The 23,452-nt window shown below is 45.5% G+C and overlaps 1 protein-coding gene across 4 annotated transcripts in view; it reads right to left on the bottom strand.

Annotated features, from left to right (window-relative positions):
• The window catches only part of UROC1 (urocanate hydratase 1), a 66,444-nt gene that overhangs the window by 15,963 nt on the left and 27,029 nt on the right, over positions 1-23,452 (bottom strand). For all 4 annotated transcript variants that reach the window (XM_048859481.2, XM_048859480.2, XM_075130295.1 and 1 more), the window contains 8 exons: positions 21,138-21,226; positions 20,344-20,406; positions 19,591-19,770; positions 16,986-17,083; positions 14,212-14,284; positions 12,079-12,200; positions 1,793-1,863; positions 722-820 (listed from right to left, as the gene is read on the bottom strand). In XM_048859481.2, the coding sequence (XP_048715438.1) occupies positions 722-820; positions 1,793-1,863; positions 12,079-12,200; positions 14,212-14,284; positions 16,986-17,083; positions 19,591-19,770; positions 20,344-20,406; positions 21,138-21,226 (795 nt within the window). The remainder of the gene's footprint in view (positions 1-721; positions 821-1,792; positions 1,864-12,078; positions 12,201-14,211; positions 14,285-16,985; positions 17,084-19,590; positions 19,771-20,343; positions 20,407-21,137; positions 21,227-23,452) is intronic.

Below are 23,452 nucleotides of genomic sequence, written 5' to 3'. Positions count from 1 at the left end.
ACAGGGAGCAAAATGCCACCACAGCATGCATCACTTAAACACCTTTCATGAGAATAAAAGCAAGAATTCAATTTTGTTCACCAGAGGTTTGTATACCACATAGTTTTGCTGTAGTGTAAAAGCCTTTATTATGCATGTACCAACCAAACCCAACCATGAGCCCTAGATTCTTTGCAATAATAAGTGTGTATTATCTACAGCAGTGCCTAGGATCTAGGTCCCACAGTGCTACGTTGCTGTACAATCATATACAAAGCCCCAGAGACCTTAGAAAATCCCAATATGTACAAATTCCTGCACACGTACTACATTTCAACAGGGTAGATTCTGCCTCCATTACTCACACTGACTAGTATCTTACTCCTGCAGTAAGGTACCAGCCAGCGTGCACAAAGCTGGTGGTATCAAACACTGTGTTAGTTTCTCTTAATTTTTCACTAGCATATGAAGCGTGAGTGAATGTCGACTGTATGACGCCCATACACAACACCAGGCAGATTTCTGGCCTGGGGATTAAATGTGGTATCTATGAAGACATTCTCTTGGTCAGACTCTCCTCTCATTGAATATGTTCCAGTGTAACAGGGAGGAGAATTTGGTTCTACATTTTCTAATATACTTTTTTATTATCATTGGTTGAACCATTCTACTTCTCCCATCCCACCCTGATCTCAGATACTAAACACAATTACCAAGCTGCATTGAGTGGGAAAAGCCATACCTTAATCCTTTTCTCAGCAATGGCTCGATTAATAGCCACCGCAATAGACACACGACCCTTCCGATCAGAGTACAAGATTCTAGCTTGGGAGCCAACTACCTGGAAAATGAAAATGTCAGAGTGATAACGTTCTGTCTGCAACTGGCTTATCTCCAGACCCCAGCAGTAGACTCTGCCCCCTCCGCTGGAGAAAGCATGGAGTATTAATTTGGAAATAATCAGCTTCCAGAAATAAGAAATTAACCCCCTCCCACCCCATTGAACTGAGTTTTATCTACACTCGCACAATGAGACTTATTTTTCTAATTAGCTGTTACAGTCCAGTAAATCCCACTTTTTAAATCAACCTCATTGTCAGGCCCACAATCCCCTATCAACAATCCCCTTATCAACAGCTGAGAAGCAGAGATTGGAACCGGTGGTGGTGGCAGTGGGCTGGAAGGGCAGAGAAATCTGGAGACAAAGAACATCGAACATCTGTCTCACATAGCTATGCTCCCATCCATCCCTTACTTTGTGGTCTTTAGTCTGACTTCCAGCTGGGGGATGGCATGCTTGAATCCTGAAGTGCCCACTGTTAACTGGCTGTGGTGCTTAACTGTGCTTTAAAAAGAGAGAGTCTGTCTAATACACAATGCCATAGGAGGAAATAGCCCTTTCCCCCCTTCTCCTGTAAAAAGCGTTACAGGACTAGAACAGCAGTCCTGAGGGGGAGAACCTGGGACAGGACAGCTCCTTCAAGGTCAGATTTCAGCAGTGGAGCTCAGGGGAAGCTAGTTATGAATAAAGTGTATTGTGAGCCTATGATGCTTTGTTGAAAAATAGAGGTGGACTCGAGCCACAAAAGTTGGCTGTAGACCCAGTTTTCGAATATCTCCAAGTTGAGAGGGTGAGGTGTTAGTTTGGTTCATTATGAAGATGGGGCCATTCACAACGTTTGGATCTGGAGCTAGGATCAGATTTCAAACACCCCTGGGTGGACAGGGCAGTGTTTGGAGTCAGAGTTTTCACGAGGGCCCTCTTTCCTGCTTTTTGGTATGGCCGCATGCGAGAAAGAGGCTGTGCATTTACCAAGCTGTGCCTCCCGGCTTGCCGAATCCAGTGGATATTGTCGTGGTATTGCTGCTTCACAGATGCACTGACTGCAAGAGAAACCAAGAAACCAAAAGGTTTAGAAAAATAAAGGCAACATGCTCTAAATACTACGGAATTCATAAAACATCTCGAGGGTTCAAACCATACCCTCAACACAGGCGCAACAGAGGAATATAGGAGCGACCATACTGCATCAGACCAGCAGCCCATCTAGTGGCCAGCTCCAGTTACTTTAGAAGAAGGTACAAGAAATCCTGCAGCAGGCAAGTGTAGGATGATTGAAGCGCTCTTCCAAATCCATAACGGATTGATTTAACCCAGACACAAGAGGTTTCCAATACTTTTGTTCACATTAACTATAACAGCTCTGGATATTCTTGTTGTGCCTATAAATGTCCCATCTCTCTTTGAATCTTGCTAAATTATTGGCCTGAGCAACATCCAGTGGCAATTAGTTCCAAAGTCTAATTCCACACTGGGTGAAAAAGTATTTCCTTCTAGCAATTTGAACTTCCAGCAATGGAACTTCAAAGGGAGTTGCTTATGTGTATCTGAAAGCATAATCTGGTACAACGGTTGTAATCAGTGGGCCAAATTCTCTCATTTACAGCTACGTAACTCCATTTAAGTCACTGGGTCAAACTGAGCAGCAACAGAAATGGAAGGGTGAGCTACATGTGGAGTGTAAGGTTAGAAAATGAGTGTAAGTGGCAAAGAAGTGTAGCATGCATCAGTCTGGCATGAGTGGGGGTGTTATAATACAAATCTAACATGTTGATGAGACTGAAGGTAACTGTAGCAGGTAAGTGACTAACAAGATAGAGGGAAGGTGTAAAATAAAGTAGGGGCTGCTTTATTTTGCACCTTCCTTTTAGGTGTTTTTGCTGTTCTACCTTTCCTTCTGCCCCTTGGTGAGTACAGTACAATAATTTGCATACCCACTGAATGCCAAATCAGTACATGTTACACTATACAGCTCACACCCATTTCCTCACCAACTTACAATGGGCATGTAACTTATACCAATATTTCCCTCAACACTGAATTTGGCCCAGAGACTCTCATGAGGTCTGAAACTGACTCCAGAGGGGGCTTCATGGGGGTAAGTGAGGAGTATTGAGACTACTGTCTTTTCACAAGGTGTACATTCAGGCAAATATGAACAGCCAAACTAGAAACTGAGGAAAGAGCCCGATATTGAAGATCAGGTTTAATATATTGCTAAAGAGAAATGTAAAATATATTAATTTCTGCATAGGAAAGATACATTACTGCAGGCCTGCACTAGCAGTGAGATAGACGCGAGATTGTTTTAATGATTCTGTAAGGAAGTTTCAGTGCTTTATGGGTTGGCTATGAGTGTCTCTAAATTATGCAGCAGGGATTAATATGTCAGCTCTTATAATCAGAAGGAGTAAAGGCTGAAACATCTGCTTGCACCGTCCTTTCCTAGAAGACTTGCACTGAACTTTAAAACTGTTACGGAAACATCCTGTAGAATTTAATAGATATGACAACCTTAGGGTACTATTAAAGTTTTACAAGGGTTTATAAAAATTGTTCTACAGAATTTAATAGAGAATGAGATCCTTTCGATAGTTTTAAAACAATATCCTATAGAGTATAATTATCTATTCAGTCCAGGGGTTCACATAAACCTATAGAAAGGACCTCATTCTCTACTGAATTCTATAGGTCTTTTCCTTAAGAGGAGCTAGTTGAGAAAACTGCTGTCATTCAACTAAGACTATGGGGACATACGACAACTAAATAAATCTGACCCTTCTACAGAGCCCGACACATTATCAGGCTCTCTTTTCTAAACGTTGGTGTGTCCCATGTTGAATTTCCTGTTAGTTCTGTGGGGGTGGGGGATAGCGTCCTTTCATTAAATCTGACCTGCTGGGATTGAAAGTATTGACGCTCCTTCTTGAGCTGCTGTGGCTCAACCTTGGACTAACTCCACGCCTTTCTCATTTGTTAAACTGTTGCCGTCTCTCTCAAGAATATGTTCCTAAATCAGACAGGCTACTGTGTTGCTTCTGGTATTTCACAGATACTGGTCTTTATTTAGGCTTTAAAGCACATTCTGATCTTACAAAAATAATCCTCATCAGCAAGGAAGTTGATTCCTTGTTTGTTTGTTTTAATTTATTTTTTGCTGTCCAACCCTGTCAAACTCTGACTAGGGTGGTGAGCAAATTCCTCATTTAAATTAGTTATTACTATCTCACTGCCATTTGGGCCTTGATCCAGAGAAGTCAAGTTTCCCAGCAAGTGTCACAAGTGTTTTACAGGTCAAGCGTGGAAATATACACAATAATATGCAAAGTCCCTAGAGGGTTTAAACCATTCTCCTCCCTTTTATTACCATTGGTTGAACTGTTCTACTTCTCCCATCCCACCCTGATCTCAGATACTAAACACAATTACCACGCCGCATGGAAATATACACAATAATGTACCGTTCTCCTCCTCTGTTGTGGGTTCACAGATTTTAAACAGAATATGCATGTGTCACAAGTGTTTTACAGGTCAAGCGTGGAAATATACACAATAATACACAGTAACACGCATCACTAAAACTGGAGAGGAGTCCAGACTGAAAGTCCTGATCTGAATTTGAAATTCCCCAAAATTCAGGATGTTGGGCTCCCGTCTTTTGGTTCAACCTTTTACTGTAATCTGTAAAATTCAAATTTGGGTTTAGCTTTTGAATACCACTGATGTTAGGGGATGGCCAGATGCAGGATTTTGGTTTAGGCCATGTATATATTTACAATGGCTAAACAGCAAATAGAATAGTCAAGACCATGGGAGGTCAAACTGGAATCCATGAAAGGCTGTGTTTATTAAGCGCGTTTTCCATCCAAGTTCAGTTTTAAATTATTTCTGAATTCCTCTCTCCATTGTGCTGCCAAGCACAACAGAAAATCCAATAACAGAGTTGCCCCCAAGTCTGCTCCCATCTGCTGGGTTTTAAAGTACCATTTTTATATCAATGTAAAAATACAAATAGCATTCCAATACCTTTACTGCCTGTAAGAGGTGCTTTCTCATATTCTTTCCATGCATTTCTCTGTGTGTGTATATATATGTGTATCTATACACACACACACACACATACACACACACCCCACTCATACGCATGTACTTACACAATATTCAATTAATTTGATATATACACAATGAGAAACATTCAAATGTCATGTGTTGGCTCATTCTGGGATGGAAAAAATGACTGGAGAATGAATCACATGCCAGATAAGTTGTGTATTTATGCTGCCCTGGTACACAATACAGCACCACAGTTGCCAACTTTCACGCAGTAAATAAGTATCCCGACTTTCACAATAAGCCAAAAATCAAGCCAATCCCTAAGAACCCCAACACTCTATGTGACTAGATCCTCCCGGCGTGCAGTCTGGGACTGTGGTGGGCCCGCTGTGCACCCTGACTCTCTCCCCCCTTGCCCCTGCTTGCCCCTTGCCCCTACTTGCCAGGAGCAGATAAAAAAAAAAAAGAAGCAACAAGCTACAAGCCAAAAACTAGTCAACAAGCAACTCATAAGCTCATTAAGCCAAAAACAAGCCCAATTTCTACATTTTTTTCATGGGTTTGGCACGTCTGTCCCCCTGCTGCCCGGTGCTCCAGGGTCCCCCCACCACCTGCAGTGGCTCGGAGCTCTGGGGTCCCCCTGCCGCCCACAACAGCTCAGAGCTCTGGGGTAGCCCCACCCGTGGCAGAGGGACCCTACAGCTCCCGCTGCTGCGGGCTGAAGTCACAGAGGTCACTGGAAGTCCCAGATTCCATGATTTCCACGACCTCCGTGAAAAAATCGGGGCCTTATTCATCAGTGGTTAGGTTACTAGCCTGAGACGTGCGTTCAAGTCCCTGCTCTGCCACAGACTTACCTTGGACAAGTCACTTAGCCCTGGGCTACACTATGAGTTTAGGTCGAATTTAGCAGAGTTAGGTCGATTTAACCCTGCACCCTTCCACACGACCAAGCCTGTTTTGTCAACTTAAAGGGCTCTTAAAGTCGATTTCTGTACTCCTCCCTGGTGAGGGGTTTAGCGCTAAAATCAACCTCGCTGGGTCGAATTTGGGGTAGTTTGGACGCAATTTGACAGTATTGGCTTCCGGGAGCTATCTCAGAGTGCTCCATTGTGACCGCTCTGGACAGCGCTCTCAACTCAGATGCACTGGCCAGGTAGACAGGAAAAGCCTCGAGAACTTTTGAATTTCATTTCCTGTTTGGCCAGCGTAGCAAGCTGATCAGCACAGGTGACCATGCAGAGCTCATCAGCAGAGGTGACCATGGAGTCCCAGAATCACAAAAGAGCTCCAGCATGGGCCGAACGGGAGGTACTGGATCTGATCGTTGTATGGGGAGAAGAATCCATGCAGGCAGAACTCCGTTCCAAAAGACGAAATGCCAATATATATACCAAAATCTCCAAGGGCATGATGGACAGAGGTTACAACAGGGACACACAGCAGTGCTGCCTGAAAATTAAGGAGCTCAGGCAAGCCTATCAAAAAACAAAGGAGGCAAAGGGTCACTCCAGGTCAGAGCCCCATACATGCCACTTCTATGATGAGCTGCATGCAATTCTAGGGGCGGGCCCTACCACTACCCCACCACTGTCCGTGGACACCTGCAAGGGGGGAGTCTCACGCAACAGGGATGAGGATTTTGTGGATGAGGAAGATGAGGAGAAGGATGAGGAGGTTGAGGATAGCGCACAGCAGGCAAGCGGAGAATCCCTTCTCCCCAGCAGCCAGGAACTGTTCATCACCCTGGAGCCAATACCCTCCCAACCCTCCCAAGGTGGGCTTCTGGACCACGAAGCTGGAGAAGGCACCTCTGGTGAGTATACCTTTGTAAATATAATACAGGGTTTAAAAGCAAGTGTGTTTAATGATTAATTTGCCCTGAAGACTTGGGATGCATTCACGGCCAGTACAGCTATTGGAAAAGTCTGTTAACGTGTCTGGGGATGGAGCATAAATCCTCCAGGGACATCTCCATGAAGGTTTCCTGGAGCTAAAAGCCTTTGCAGAAGGTTTCTGTGGAGGGCAGCCTTATTCCGTCCTCCATGGTAGGACACTTTACCAGGCCAAGCCAGTAGCAAGTAGTCTGGAATCATTGCAGAACAAAGCATTGCAGTGAATGGGCCCGGCTTTGGTGGCATTCAAGCGACATCCGTTCTTTATCCCTTTGTGTTAGCCTCAGGAGAGTGATATAATTCATGGTCACCTGGTTGAAATACGGGAAATTTGCTTAAGTGGACATTCAGAGGTGCCCATTCCTGCTGGGCTGTTTGCCTTTGGCTGAAAAGAAATCATCCCCACTGTTAGCCACGTGGTGCGGGGAGGCCCGTTCATGCTGAGCTGTTTGCGTTTGGCTGACAGGGATCTTCCCTGATACTAGCCACGCGGGGTGTGTGTGTGTGTGTGTGAAGCGATCATCCCAGAGAATTGGGGTGGGGGTTGTGCTGAATATTCACCCTAAAACTGCAGCCCCTCCTTTTAAATGGCCAACCTAACGGGCTTTGCTTGGTATGGGAAAGGAGGACGATGCTGTTTGAAACCATTCCCACATGTTATGAAGGCTGAAGAAGCCGAAACCCTTTGCCTTACCATGGCTGCCTGCAAGCCAAATTCTGTTGCCCAGCTGAGCATGTGTGATGTCTCACACCAAACCAGCAGGCACTCAATATAAGAGGCAAAATGCAACCTTGTACAAAAGCACATGTGCTATGTAATGTGAATTGCTTGATTCAGTGTGAAATTGTCTTCCCTTTGTTCTCTAAAATGTATCTTTTTAAATACTACTCTCCCTTTTTTTCCTCCTGCAGCTTCAAATATTTCTACGCTCCCCCTATCATCTCCGTCCCAGAGGCTAGCGCAGATTAGAAGGTGAAAAAACCGCACTCGTGATGACATGTTCTCAGAGCTCATGCAGTCCTCCAGCACTGAAAGAGCTCAGCAGAATGTGTGGAGGCAAACAATGGCAGAGTCCAGGAAAGCGTTAAATGAACGCGATGAGAGGAGGGAGGAGCACGCTGAGAGGAGGCAGGATGCAATGCTGAGGCTAACGGGGGAGCAAACTGGCATGCTCAGGCGTCTGGTGGGGCTGCCTGAAAGGCAGCAGGAGCACAGACTGCCGCTCTAGCCCCTGTATAACTGCTTGCCCTCCTCCCCAAGTTCCATATGCTTCTCACCCAGATGCCCAAGAACGCAGGGGGGTGGAGGGAGGCTAAGGGCACCCAGCCACTGCACCCCAGAGGATTGCCCAAGCAATAGAAGGCTGGCATTCAATAAAGTTTTTAACTATAGTGTGGCCTTGTCCTTCCCTCCTCCCCTCATCCACCACCCTATCCAGTGCTTCCCTCCTCACCCACCCCTCCCAGGCTACCTTGCGAGTTTTCCCCCTATTTGTGTGGTGAAAGAATGCATGATTTTGAAACAATAATGACTTTATTGCCTCTGAAAGTGGTGATTGAAGGTGGGAGGTTGGTTGGCTGGCTTACAGGGAAGCAGAGTCAACAAAGGGGTGGGTTTTCATCAAGGAGAAACAAACAGAACTGTCACACTGTAACCTGGCCAGTCATGAAACTGGTTTTCAAAGCTTCTCTGATGCACAGGGCACCCAGCTGTGCTCTTCTAATTGCCCTGGTGTCTGGCTGCACGTAATTGGCCACCAGGTGATTTGCCTCAGCCTCCCACGCCGCCATAAATGTCTGCCCCTTACTCTCACAGATATTGCGGAGCACACAGCAAGCAGCAATAACAATGGGAATATAGGTTTCGCTGAGGTCTAACCTAGTCAGTAAATTGCGCCAGCGAGCTTTTAAACGTCCAAATGCACATTCTACCACCATTCTGCACTTGCTCAGCCTATAGTTGAATTGCTCCTTACTACTGTCCAGGGTGCCTGCGTATGGCTTCATGAGCCATGGCATTAAGGGGTAGGCTGGGTCCCCAAGGATAAGTATAGACATTTCAACATCCCCAACGGTAATTTTCTGGTCTGGGAAGTAAGTTCCTTCCTGCAGCTGTTCAAACAGACCAGAGTTTCTGAAGATGTGAGCGTCATGCACCTTTCCTGGCCATCCCACACTGATGTCGGTGAAATGTCCCTTGTGATCCATCAGTGCTTGCAGCACCATTGAAAAGTACCCTTTGCATTTTACGTACTGGCTGCCAAGGTGGTCCAACCCCAGGATAGGGATATGCGTTCCATCTATCGCCCCACCACAGTTAAGGAACCCCATTGCAGCAAAGCCATCCACTATGACCTGCACATTTCCCAGAGTCACTACCCTTGATAGCAGCAGCTCAGTGATTGCGTTGGCTACTTGGATCACAGCAGCTCCGACAATAGATTTACCCACTCCAAATTGATTCCTGACTGACTGGTAGCTGTCTGGTGTTGCAAGCTTCCAGAGGGCTTTCGTCACTCACTTCTCAACTGTGAGGGCTGCTCTCATCTTGGTATTCTTGCGCTTCAGGGCAGGGGAAAGCAAGTCAAAGTTCCATGAAAGTGCCCTTATGCATGCAAAAGCTTCGCAGCCACCGGGAATCATCCCAGACCTGCAACACTATGTGGTCCCACCAGTCTGTGCTTGTTTCCCGGGCCCAGAATCAGTGTTCCACAGCAGGAACCTGCCCCATTACCACCATGATGTCCAAATTGCCAGGGCCTGTGCTTTGAGAGAAGTCTGTGTCCATGTCCTCATCACTATCGTGATTGCACTGTTGTCGCTTCCTCGCCTGCTTTTGCAGGTTCTGCACATGCTGCAGGATAATGGGCGAGGTGTTTGCAATGCTCACAACAGCAGCGGTGAACTGAGTGGGCTCCATGCTTGCTGTGGTATGGCGTCTGCAGGAGAGCAGAGTTGCAGCAGAAGCAGTGGATGACAACGGATGCCAGGAGAATAGATATTTATATAGAACAACGAGAAGACCTGCGAGGTGAATTCATGGCACCAGGAGAGCAGAGTTGCAGTGGAAGCGGTGGAGGATGACGGTTAGCAGTCCGACTGCACCGTCTGCTGACAGCTGCACCCAGGACACAACAGCAGTGGTGACGGTGAGCTCAGCTGAGCGGGCTCAATGCTTGCTGTGGTATTGGGTCTGCACGGAAAAAAGGCGCGAAACGATTGTCTGCCGTTGCTTTCACAGAGGGAGGGGCGACTGACGACATGTACCCAAAACCACGCACAGCAATGTTTTTGGCCCATCAGGCATTGGGAGCTTAACCCAGAATTCCAATGGGTGGTGGAGACTGCGGAAACTGTGGGATAGCTACCCACAGTGCACCACTCCATAAGTCGATGCAAGCCATGGTAGTGAGGATGCACACCGCCGACTTAATGGCTTAGTGGGGACATACGCAATCGACTGTATAAAATCGATTTCTAAAAATTGACCTGTATAAAATCAACCTAATTTCATAGTGTAGAAATTAGTCTCTCTGTACTTCAGTTCCTCATCTGTAAATAGGGAACAATAGTACTGCCCCATGTCTGGGGTGTTGTAAGGGTAAACACATTCATAGATTGTGAGGTGCTCAGATACTACAGTGCAGAGGGACCAAATAAGTACCATAGATAGACTGACTGACTGTATAAAAGTGAGAGTAGAATCAGGCCCGATATTTTAAAAAATAGCTGCCAATTGTACAGGCATGTGTGGGAGAATGATGGGAAAAAATTATTTGCCATCAAAACTGCAACCACAGATCAGGTAGTGAGGATTCAAAATGGGTGGAAGGGTAAGTGCAGATATTTGAGGCCACATTTAATTCTCAGCACGAAGTTGCACCCACAAAACTGGAGATCAGCTGGAGGCCCAGACAGAAATTAAACTACTGGCTTAAATGCATTTTTTGTTTTTCTGCAATAAACACATCCCAGTGAGGACTTGACCATTTTCTTTAGTGCATTTAATGCTCACGAAAGGTGCCAGGTGGACAGCTTTAGACAACAATGTTTTGAGCATTTATCCTAATAACAGGTACGGTATAGCTAGCAGATGTACAGGGCTCCCTAAAACTGTCCCACCTGGGGGCCTCACATACAACCTGGTGGAACCACCCAGGGGTAAAGAGGTACATCAGCACCCCTGGCCTCTATTTCAGTTCATAAAACCCCAAAGGTGCCCATCCCCTAAAGCTGTGGATGCCATGACACAAATGACATCACACAATATCATTCAGGGTCCATGCAAGGAACTAACCCTTCAGCACAAAGCAATAGCACTCCCCTACTTCAGTCCAGTTCACAAATGCCTCAAAGCCTCTCCTGCAGGAGAACACAGGAGCCTTGCGGCAAGCCCAGAAGATTAACATATCTGGGGATAGGCAGACCAAGGAGGGAAGTGAATTCTAGAGTCGAAGGGCCCTCATAGTGAGTGCCCTGCCAGCAGCTCCCTCTCAGTTTAATTGAGGGAACTGTCTCCAGCTTGAGCACCTTTGATGACTTTAACTGCATCATCACATATGCTGGGTGAGAGGTGGTCTTGTAAGCGGACTGTTCTCAAGCTATTTCTGGCTTTAAGATCATCCTCCTGAATTCTACAGACAGCCAGTGCAGCTCCCAGAGCACTGGTGTCATGTACTCTTGACATGAAAGCCTACTTAATAAGCAGGCTACTTCATTCTACCCCAGCTTTAGCCTCCAGTTCTCAAGGCCTAGCCCCAGGTTCAGCGCATTACTGGGCTATTGACTAGAGCACTAGACACAGGAGACCTGCATCTTATTTCTGGCTCTGCCACTGGCCTGCTGGGTGACCATTAGCAAGCCACGTCACCGCACCGTGCCTCAGTTTCCCCATCTGTAAAATGGGGATAATACTATTGACCTCCTTTGTGAAGCATTTTGAGCTCTACTGATCAAAAACTCTAAATAAGAACTAGGTATTACTACTATTATTATTAGCTGAGTCTCAAGCTGACAAAGGCATGGATAGATGCAGCAAAATCCATACCATGTGCAGATGGGAAATAGTGCTCTTAGTCACAGCTGCAGTTTACGCATCTAATAGCAGCCCTGGGCTCCATAAACCCCCTAAATAGTGCTTGTAAGTCATAAATATTGGCTGCACTCCTTACTGACTTTAATACCTATGTGGAGCAGACAAGAGCTTGGTTTTTCAGGTCTCGTCTGAAAGACACACTCAACTCCTTTGATTGCACCCCATTCTTCAAGAAATTTGCACCTTTTATGATAGAAAAAGAGTTGACATCCTACCTCCCTGATGTATAGCATCTTCAAGCACTGACGTGGCGATTAAGTCAGTGGTAGCCAAATCCTGTGGGTCACCTGACGTACAAACCCAGCGGAATGGTCCAAATCCCAGGGAAAAAATGTCTCTGGGAAGAGAACATGTTTCATTAAGAGATAGTTGAAATTCCTGTCTGATTTATCCTGGCAGTTAGCAATGCTTTTCTTTCATTAACTGAGGATGGAAGAATTCTAAATATTTCAAACAAACTAATCTAAACAGAAAGCACTTGGGATCCTTATTCCAGAATTTAAACAATGCTGTCTCACTAAGACATCAGCGGGTGTGGGGAAAATTGCAACCACACTTGTAGTGCTCACAGCCTTTGATAGAAAACTCAAGGCTGTTAATCAAACAAGGGTGTTCCCCAGTTGACTGCAGGTCCTTTCATAAAATAAGATGTTGGAGGCCTGGTTCTCTCCTTTCTTACACCAGGGTAGCTGATTTACACCAGTGTAAGAGGAACACCCAGCTCCTTGTTTTAATGTCCACAGATGAACCTGTAATCATTTACAGAGTGAGGGCTTGATTGAGCCTCTCTTTTGCACCCTTGTCTAGTCATTTACAGCTATGGAAAGTGAATGCAAAGTGGGTGTAAATGTACCCATCCACAGAAGAGAGTGGAGAAGTCTGAGCTGGTAGCATTCTACCTTACACTGCACTTACCGGGCCAGAGAATCTGGCCCTTTCTGCTCCCATTGTGCTTAGGCTGGCCCCTCATCCAGTATTAAACCGGACAGTCCTGCTTTTCTAGGGTTTGTCCCCTATCCAGAACTCAGACAAAACTGGATGTGGTTTTACCAGATGGGGATGCCCTTTTGAAGAGTGTGCTGCTTAGTCCCCGCTGGCGTGACCTGGCACGTGAGTGGAGGTGGAGTGGTGCGTTCTTAAAAATGGCTCCCCCTGTGTGGTGTGACCTCACACGCACCATGCGTCTCAGGTCATGCTGCACAGGGGCAGAGTGGTGCGTTCTTAAAAATGGCTCCCCCTGAGTGGTGTGACCTCGCATGCAACATGCATCCAAGATCATATCGCTTGCGGTGGAGTGGCACGCCCTTAAAATGGCAACCTCCATGCACTGTGCATCTGAGGTCACACCAGTGGGGGCGAAGCAGCACACTCTTAAAAATGGTACTGGACAAAACCACATCCAGTTTTGTCTGAGAACTGGATAGGGGACAAACCCTAGAAAAGCAGGACTGATAGGATACCGGACGAGGGGCCAGCCTGAGCACAATGGGAGCAGAAAGGGCCAGATTCTCTGGCCCGGTAAGTGCAATGTAAGGTAGAATGCTACCAGATCAGACTTCTCCACTCTCTTCTGTGGATGGGTACAGAAAGGGCCAGATTTGGATGTGTGGCCAAGGTCATGCCAGTGGGGAAAGGTTTATGCCAGCAAGAGCAGGCTCATGCCGTTCCCGGAAGACTGATATGTCTAGTATTCTGGGAATGCATGAGTGGTCACCCTAATTGTGCCACTAATCCAAAAGGAGTCAGTCTCGCCCCAGAGTAGTGAGAGGTAGCAAATCTATATATACAGCCACAAACCAACAGGGCACCGCTGCAATGCCAACTCTGCTTTCTGCATATATATAAATGTCTTCCAGAATTACTGAGCTGTTAAGGGTCAAGTCCTGCTTGCCTTAGTGCATATGAGATGTCCCCGTAGGCCTGATCCTGATATTACACTGATGTATATCAGGAATAACCACAGTGAAGTCAACAGTGTCCATAGGCCAGACTCTTGGCCTTGTTCCGATTGTTTTACATTGCTCCAGCATACACACATTCTTCTTAGCCAAGCTGGGCACTGCTCCCGTGCAAATGAGCACGTGGCCCACACAAGGGTAATACTAGTGCAAGTGATATAGAACCAAGACATGATGGGATGTCTTAGATAATTCATTGCTGAAGCCCCCTTCCCATCACCATCATTTTACTCTGCAATGGGACTAGGCAGGATTTGGCCATGTAAGTGGGGTCTCCAAGTTAACATATTTTTTGGATATTCTCGTAAAAAGCAGTCCAGTTTGTAGTTTTACTTCTCCAGTAAATGGAAATAGCTCATTGCCCCAAGTTATCTATTCCTTCCAACATACCCCATAATGTGCTGAACATAGGAAGGGTATCGGAATTCTGTTTTATTGGCTCCTCTTTTCTCGACATCAGCACCTGCAAAAGGATTTTAAATGCAGATTAGTTGATGAGAAGAAAAGCTACAAACTTGGGCCCGATTGTACCCTGAGTTCATGCCCGACTGCATCCCTGCCTGCTCAGCTCTTCCCCTGCCACACCGAAAAAGGGGGTCAGACCTCTGCTTGATGGCACTTTCCTTCTCCGGGATCCCTCTCACAGGTGCTGTGTGAAAGGAGGGGTGGGAACTGGGTGGATATGGGGAGGTCAGTGGGCAGCAGAGGATCTTCTTTTAAGGGAATGATGGAGGCAGCTGTCGTTAGGGCAGTCCTCCATTGGAGCTGCTCTGCCAGAGAGCTGGATGGGTAGAGGGAACAGGATCCCAGAATCAGCTTTCAGACAAAAGGCTTCTGTATGGAAGGCCATGGCCTCCTGTATATACCAGGGGTTGTGGAAAGTCACACAGCTCATACCATGGGGATGAACAACCCCCTCCCTAAATTGAAAAAGGCAGGAAAAATCTATAGGAAGACCTCTGTGATTTCTTCCCCCTTCCTCCTTTCTATGGGATTTCCCACAAGGGAAGCAATACAGGCTGCTATAAATTAAACCAGAGAAGCAAACTGACACCCAGCCGGCCCACCTCGGCATCTCCCCGGCTTAGAAACACTATACTTTCCTGGGCCTTAACATTTCAGGCTCCAAGAGAAATTCTCTTAAAATCACTCACTATTTCTTCTATTTGTTTTAAATGTTTAAATGTTGTTTAAATGTTGTTAGAAGAAAGAAAACAGGGAATAAATGAGTGGCAACGGCAGCTGAATGCAACCAAACAAATTAATGATATTCAAGAGGTCCTATATTTTGCAGAAGCCACCTCCCAAGACATCCTCAAAGCCGTCCCTACTGCTTTCTTTTCTTTATATTTTTTAAATGGCTCATTTTTTATTTTCATTTTCTAGTTTTAAAATGTCAGCTTGTAAAAGAAAAGAAAATACCCTTGCCAAATCCTGCAGCACCAACAGGGCAGGCTTAAAAAGTGACCCGAAGCCCTTGGGGTGAGATTTTGTGCTGCGCCACAAAACGCATAGCCCATGGGGATAGAGGGAAGGCACTTTTGTGCCCTTCCAATTCTAGGCTGCTCCATGGGCAGAACCTGCCCCAGCCAGGCTTGTATCTCAGGAGGGCAGGTGCAAAGGTGGGCTAGCCATGCGCCCACCACCAGCTCTGTAACACAGAGCAACTTAGAATGTTTGTCCCTCACTTAGCCCTGCCTTTTAAACCAGGGGACCTCATAGATCAGCATGTGGCTAGTCAGTACAGTGCCTGAACTAGAGAAATTTTTCCCTGGCTGGCCAAGGGACTTTTACAGCCATCGTACATTGTGAAGGGGCCATAGTTGAAGAGGGAATTCCTCCCCAAACATTTTAAGGGGTCAAAACATGTTCCTTGTTCATATATTTTAAGCAACCACTCTGCATGGAGATGTCTTGGCAGCTTTTTCATGTTGATGCTTTAACGATGCAATGGAGTAAAAATAGAAATCCTGAAGCTGTCTCCTTAGACATTTTCTGTTACACAATGATTAAGGGTGAAAATCACTAGTGCTTTAAATGTTGATGCCCTACCAGTCACAGAACCTAGCCTGAAGATCAGGTTTGGTGAAGGAAATATATTGGGCCAGATGCTCAGTGGGTGTAATGTGGCATAGCTCCACTGACTTCAATGGAGCTAGACTGATTTACACCAGTTAAGGATCTGGAGCAATATATTCTACCCCTAACAAAGGCAGATGTCTGCTACATTTTCTTTGTACTTTCAGTTTGTCTGATCTGCATCCTAACAAGCCGCAAGGGTCTGTTTGCAATGCTAAGAAGGCTTTAGAAGATTCCCTTGTAAATCTCTGGTGGGCTTGAGTTTAAGGGCAGCGGGGCCATCTGGAACTGTAACATTTGCCACCCCCTCCTGTCCAGGATAGAGAGGGACATTAAATAAAAAATAAGCGTTGTGAGGAGCGGGACAGAGAGGGGAATTATAATCCTAGGCCCTGGTCATGAAAATGCCTCCACACAGGCAGACCCCTGCACCAGTGGGGCTCTGCATAGGAATCCACTCACACCGAGGCAACTGCAGGATTAGGGCCTTATTTTGCAAATTTCAGATTGGGATGCTGTTACCTTGTGTAGAATGGAGGTATGAGTGTCCAGATTGGAGCCCACAGTTCAACTGCCGGCACAAGTTGTGCCCACAGAATGGAAGTTTGTCTTTAGAAAGCTTGGCCACTGGAGTCCATCATCTGTGCCCAACATTGGGTGCAAAGTTGTGGATGTGCCATTAGAGGACACTTCAGAAATGTGTATTTTATTTTTCTCCTTTGAGGAAAGACAGACTTTGCTTCCCATCGACCCCCCACCCCACAAAAAAGTCAGTGCTGTTACTTTAAAAACAACGGGCCAGCTTTTCAGTGGTGCTGAGCACCTGTTTCTCCCACTGACTTCACTTGGAGCTGTGGGGGCTCAGCACCTCTGAAAATCAGAAACAAACCCTACGGAATAAAGCCCAATACCACTAGTCTTCATGAGAAAAAGAATGGCACCAATTTAACGTCCAGGCAGGACTGACTCCTACCGATACACTCCATTTGGAAGACCTGCTCTAACAAAGGTAATGAACTATACGTTACCTGCTGGAAAGGAGAGAAGTGCCCTGGTTACATCTAGGAAAGCCAGCACCTACTCACCGGCTCTCTGAGCTTCCAAGAGAAAAGCATTGCCATAGTCCCAAAACACCATGCCCTTATCAGAGAGCCTGTTTATAGCAGCCACTTGTCTCCTCAGACTGAAAATAAAAAGGCAGAAAGTTAGCTCTGAGATTCATTCACTTATATAAAAGGTTAATGTCACGAACACCTTAGCATTGCTGCCCTGGGCTGTGAAAAGGTGGGGAGAGTTAGATAGATGACTTTGAAAGACTCAAGATCAATCCATGTTCTAAGCCCACCAGACACCAAATAAAAATACTTTCCACTTCTGTAGCACCTGTTATCCCAAGCTCTCCAAATGCTTTACAAATATTAAGTGAACCTCACAACACCACTGTGAGGTAGGGTAAGTAACACACAGGAGTCACCTATTCCAGCTCAGAAATGCAGCCAGCTCTGGGTTGGAACACAACAGCTGTTTAACAGCACACAGCAATACTGCCCATCAGCTCAGAAGAGGCAGTGAAGAACAGTATCTTAACTAGCTGAAACTACAGAGATGAATTCAGAGAAGCAGAATGTGGTTATTGTACCTGAACAGGCATTTGGCTAACGCAGCCCGGTTATCACCCATCCATTATGAAAACTGCCATTGGATCTTTAATGACCACAAGTGATCAGGAGCTTGGTTTTATGGGTTATCCAGAAGAGACCTCCTGTATCAGCACCATACCTGCTAGCAAGAAGCTGCAACGCAGGTTAAGTACTGAGCCAGGGTGAAGAGTGCCACCTACTAAATTAACAACAGTATTTCCCAAAGGTCTGCCACCCAGTTAAAAAGCCAACACAGCTCCTGAGATCTAACAGGAAAAATTGCAGAAGGTGGTACTGCTAGAGACTGCCTCCTAGCACAGAGCTGGCAGTTTCCAGTGATGAGGTAAACCTACCAAAGGCCAAATAACTTCAGACCATTATATAACGTGAGCAACTCCCATCACTGTCTCCTCCCTCCTCCCTATTTCTAGAACAGAGATCTAAAAACTTCAGGCAGCAAGAGAATTTCACAGCCACTGCTAATCTTTGTAACCTCACTCTTTAATTCCTAGTGCCAGTGGTTATGGTCTGAAACCCCCCAGCAACTGGCAAAGGCTCAAAAGCAATACAGCTAGGGCTCTTAAATTTGTAACGGTCTCATAAATAAAGTCCACTTCCAGCAAAGTCATTTGCTAACTTGGTTTTAGATCAAAAATCAGGAAGTTAATGAAACTGCTTCAGTCCTCTCTGACCCCTTCTTTGGCGATTTTTGCAATTCTCTGCTTCTTTTCCTTTTGCTAGCCCTTAAAAGCACGCACAAGGTCTGGGCTATTTTGAACTGGCTGCAGTTTCCACCTGTTTCTTGGACTACAATAGAATCACAAAAAACAGAGATTAAAAAGATCCCAGTAGATTATTTAGTCCATCCCTTGGCCAATACAGGGGCCTAATTTTCCTCTTGCTTTCACTGGTATAAATCATGAGTGAAGGCAATGGAATTAAATTGCTAATTAAGAAGAGAATCAGGCCCTAGGCCTATTCTTGAGAGTACCCTTTTCACTGCTTGTTTTCACAGCTCCCAATTCTAATCTCACTTGCAATGGTGTAAATCAGAAATCAACAGAATTACACCAAAGCATAACCAATGAGATTGGGGTCCCTAAATTATTCTTCATCTTTCAAAAAGGTCCTGCTGGAAATTAGCTTTGCTGTTACACACAGCATCGCCCTCAGAACAGCATCTAAAATGAAGACCTGGGAGACCGAAATCATCATTTTAGGCCCCTGGGCCAAAGCCAAACAGATGACAAACACAAATTCTAGCCTCTAATGGTAAAAACCTCTTCAGCAGGAGTGTTTCCAAGAGGAAGGAGAACAGCAGGAGTGAAGAGTAATAGCACTCAGAGCCAAAGAACTTCTGTAACTGCAAGCACCTGCTGGGTTTTAGTGAAGAACAGTAGCACTGTTCCCTGCTCCTACCCAATTAGTGAAGCTACTAGCAAGCCTGGAAATGATACAAAATAAGGATGTTGTTTATTTTCTGCTCTCTACGTTTAATAACAACTAACTCACATGCTAGGTACCTTACATAGGCTACAAAGCCCAATATATGGTTGAAATAGATCCAAGCAGATATTTTCAGACTTTAGTTCTTATACAAGAGGGAATGACCCTGCAATGGCAGGTAGAGGGACTAAGCAATCTGATTAACCATTTCTCTCTCTAGAATCTGTGGGGTCGATTCTATGTCAGTTACATCTGTGTGAAAGCAGTCACGCCACAGGAGCTAAAAGAGTTACACCAGTGTAACTTCAATGGCATTACTCCAGATTTACACTGAGAGAACTGAGAGCAGAATCTGACCCACTGATTCTATGAGTCTTATTATGGGGAAGACAAGAATCTGGTCACTGGAGAAGCAAAATAAACACTGAGCCTAGAAATTCTGAGCAACCAAACCTGCATAATCAAGGCTGGATGTTTTTCTAACAGATCTGCCCTAGCAATTATTTTGGGGAAGTTCTATGGTCTGTGTTATGCAGGAGGTCAGACGAGATGATCACAATGGCCCTTTCTAGCCTTGGAATCTATGAATCAGGTAATTGTTTACCTTTCTTGCACCAGGGTACGGAACCTCCCTGGATTAGTAGACATGAGCTGGTTTGCCTCCTCAAAGCTGAGCTGCACGGGGTAGTATCCTCCACTGAACGGATTGTGACAGGAGGTTTGGTCGGATCCAAGATCAACTAGCTGTTCTCCTGTTGTATCAAGTTCATAGACAAGCCTCTCCCTATGGTGAGGAAAGATAATATATAGACTGCTTGTCTGGTGGCTGCCATTGCCGGCATCACCTCGTAGTTATATTTCTTGTGAGCATCAGCAGCACCAATTAGAAGTTCTCAGGAATATCCCTAGAGATTTTTTTATAATATTACAAGGATATCCTGGATTGGCAATGTCTGTTGGTGGATGCCTGATAGAAGTATAAATAATGCTTGTCACTGATTTCAGTGGGCTTTGGATCAAGCCACTAAAGCAGCAAATTTCTTTTCTCAATATTCTGATGACCAAGGGGTTGTCTTTCATTAAAACACCATTCTCCAGTTTCTGATTACCAATGAATTATCTTATTAAGACCCCACTTTGGTTTCCAAAACCAAAGTTATCCATTTGTGCCTAAAAGGGGTACTTTGGTCGGCAAAATGTAATTCACCCATTTGGAATTTGGACACCAGATTTACCTCCGAGAGTCAAGATGTAGCTTCAATGGTTGGTTTGAAGGACAATTCCCTTTGTCTACAAGCTTGGACATTGTTCCAGGCTAACTAACAAGGAAAAGTGCCATCTACCATCTGGTACTTACCAAAGATCTACCACATTCCCATGGTAGCCCAAACTAAGGGTAATTTTATTCTCTCTTGCATCTCTATAATAGAGTCAAAATAGAAATGGTTGAAGAAAATTCATCATCTGGATAGTTGCAGTTTACAAACTACACATAAACAACCAAAGCAGTCACTCAAAAGAGCAGAGAAAAGCCTATGTGGGTTCAAACAGCAAGACAGGAGTGATGAACACTATCAGCCTAAACCGACAAGAGGATCCTTATGCTGCGTGGGATTCCTTGAGTAGACTGGGAGTTCTAGGTGCATAAACAGTACAAGATTAGGCACTGTACCGGGAACTGGACAATGCACTGAAGAGTCAGTGTTCTTATTCAGACAGACTTTCTGTCTGAAAGAGTTTCATAGCAAACAGAGCTCAGACTGTGCTGTTAATAGTGAACAGGTTATGGTGCCGGCAAGCCAAATACCATTCCTTTCACTTAAAAACCTCAACAATATTCTTTAAATCCACAACCTCAATATGGAGATTTTATACTTTCACCTAGCTCATCCTTTTCAAACCAGAGTGATTCTGTAAGGGGCTATGGAGTAATAATAACAAGACAGGGAATTCATGAGTTGAATTTCTAATACATGGGCCTGATTCTCTTCTCATTTACCTCATTTAATAGCAGAGGTGATATGAGGAGAGAGATCCTGTAACCCCTCCCCTGCACACCCATGTAGGGGAATTCAAGGGCTGCTGCGGTTACTTCAGCCCTTGAGCAGGATTTAGCACATAGGGACAAACACAGCACTTCATGAGCCATACCTAAGCCGAGCAATGCAGTGGTCCAGGCTATCAGTGATTTCCATCAGCCAACCTTGCCTGTAACGTTTCAAAAGTGCAGCTTCATCAACCTGGGACAAATTGCATAATTATTTCAGGACTGTCATCTCACCTACCGAAGAACTTCTCCAATCCATCTTTAACTTTAAAACAATCCTGGATGAAACACTAACAAATGTACATAAGACCACACTCCTGCATTGGCTTCAAGGTGATGGGCTGGGTGAGCTAATCGTTGTTTTTTATTTCTAGCTTCTAATATTCCATCAGTTCTGGTTTCTGTTGTTTCAAACCAGGAATGGAAAAAGAGCGGAATATTTTCTCCAACCACCTCCCAACCCCAACCTTTGTAGTTTTAATAAAATGGGAACCAGATCACTGCTTAATTTGTAATGAAAGAGGTGCCGGGGCTCAAGCAATTTTTTTACTTTCATAAACAACATGGCAAGCCCAGAGGTGCCAGGGATATGAACTGCCAAACCCAGAGGTCCCAGGGCTCAGCCCTGGCAAGCCCCAGCACAAATTAAGCACTGAGCCAGATCCAAACCAACCTGGCTTTAGAAAAACAAAATCCTAATGAGAGCTGGTTAGGAAACATTTTTCCCCCACAACAAAATTTAACAATTTTTTTATTTCTCTTGGAATTGTTCATGTTTTAACTGAAAAACTGAAAACAAAAAGTGTTTCTGCTTTCAGATTTTCAATGACCCCCCCCACAATTTTACAATAACCCATTTAAACTGCCATGCATTCCCACAGCCCACCCCCTGCATTTTCTTTCCATCATTTCCAGCCACCAAACCATTGATACGTAAACAAAAAACGTTATATATTTGGGGCTTGATCTAATGCCCATCAAAGTTGATGGAAAGCCTCCTCTTGCCAAGTTATTTCAGTGTGTGAAACGTTCCTTCAATTCCCATGTCACTGATTAGGCATATCATTAAAAAACCCTGGTATGGGGCAACACCAGTGGAGCAGCAGACTAAGAAGTCAGTTACACAGAGGAGACTGCTTCTCTTGGTATGCTGTTTTAGTACCAGGCAAAACAGCCGTGATGGAATAAAGAATGCAGAATAGTACATGACAAATAAATGGGTTCTGATACTACAGTTCAAAAAGTCTGAGTGCAGCGCTGATTGGACTATCTAAATCCTCTGTGTTATAGTATCCTATATATTGTATTTCTGACCTATCTTGATAGGGTCTTGGATCTCATTTCATAGACCCCACCAACACACCCAAAGAAATTAACTTCCTTTTCATCAGATTCTAGAAAATCTTTTATGCTCTTTGATCAGCGAGTCAACAGTTTTTAAAATGACATCAACCACATGGGTTCACATCACACCTGGAGTAACTCCATGGGATTAGTGGAGTTACACTAGGGATTCTCTTCAATCCTATACCCCTGCATAATAGCTTAAACAGGCCCCAGCAGGTAGTTTATGCCCCAAAGTGAAGATATGAAAAAAACCCCGCTTTTGTTTTGATTCCAACATACCTATGCAGGGTTTGCAACCCAAACATTGCAGCATTTTGCTAGCATAATAATAGTTATCAGGGAACCTGATCTTAAAAAATGAGAAAGAGGGCCAAGGGGTTCGGAGGCCAGGAGGGGCATCAGGGCTGGGGCAGGAGGCTGGGGCACGGAAGGGGGTCAGGGTGCAGGCTCCCAGCAGCACTTACCTCAAGCAGCTCCCAGAAGCAGCGGCATGCCCCCCCTTCAACTCCTATGCGGAGGTGCGGTCAGACAGCTCTGCGCACTGCCCTGTCTGCAGGCGCCGCCACTGCAGCTCCCATTGGCCGTGGTTTTTGGCCAATGGGAGCTGCGGGGACGGCACTTGGGGCAGAGACAGCGCATGGAGTCTCCTGGCTGCTCCTATGCATACGAGCTGGAGAGGGGACATGCCACTGCTTCCAGGAGCCATGCAGAGCTACGTGCCATCAACCGGACTTTTAACAGCCCAGTCAGCCGTGCTGATCGGAGCTGCCAGAGTCCCTTTTTGACCCGGCGTTCCCTGGCAACCCTACCCAGCACTCACCCCACAGTGGCAGCTCCTGCAGCTCCTATGCTGTGGGGCTGGCTGGGCTTGGCTTTCTGCTTTGAGCATTAAAACCTCCGGGGTTGCAATGCCACTCAGCTTTGGCCCCATCCCCTGACTAGACCAAATTTGTGTGAGTGGAGTTGTGACCTGGCTCATAGGGTTGCAGCGCCACTCACTCAGATTTGGCCTATCTGGACTCCTGTCATCGTGACAGCTGGGCCAAACTTGAGTGGCACTGGGATCCCAGAG

The sequence above is a fragment of the Caretta caretta genome, chromosome 7, assembly GCF_965140235.1.
Source record: "Caretta caretta isolate rCarCar2 chromosome 7, rCarCar1.hap1, whole genome shotgun sequence".
NCBI lineage: Eukaryota > Metazoa > Chordata > Testudines > Cheloniidae > Caretta > Caretta caretta.
Note: the sequence above shows the minus strand (reverse complement) of the source record. Positions and strands in the feature narration are given on the sequence as shown.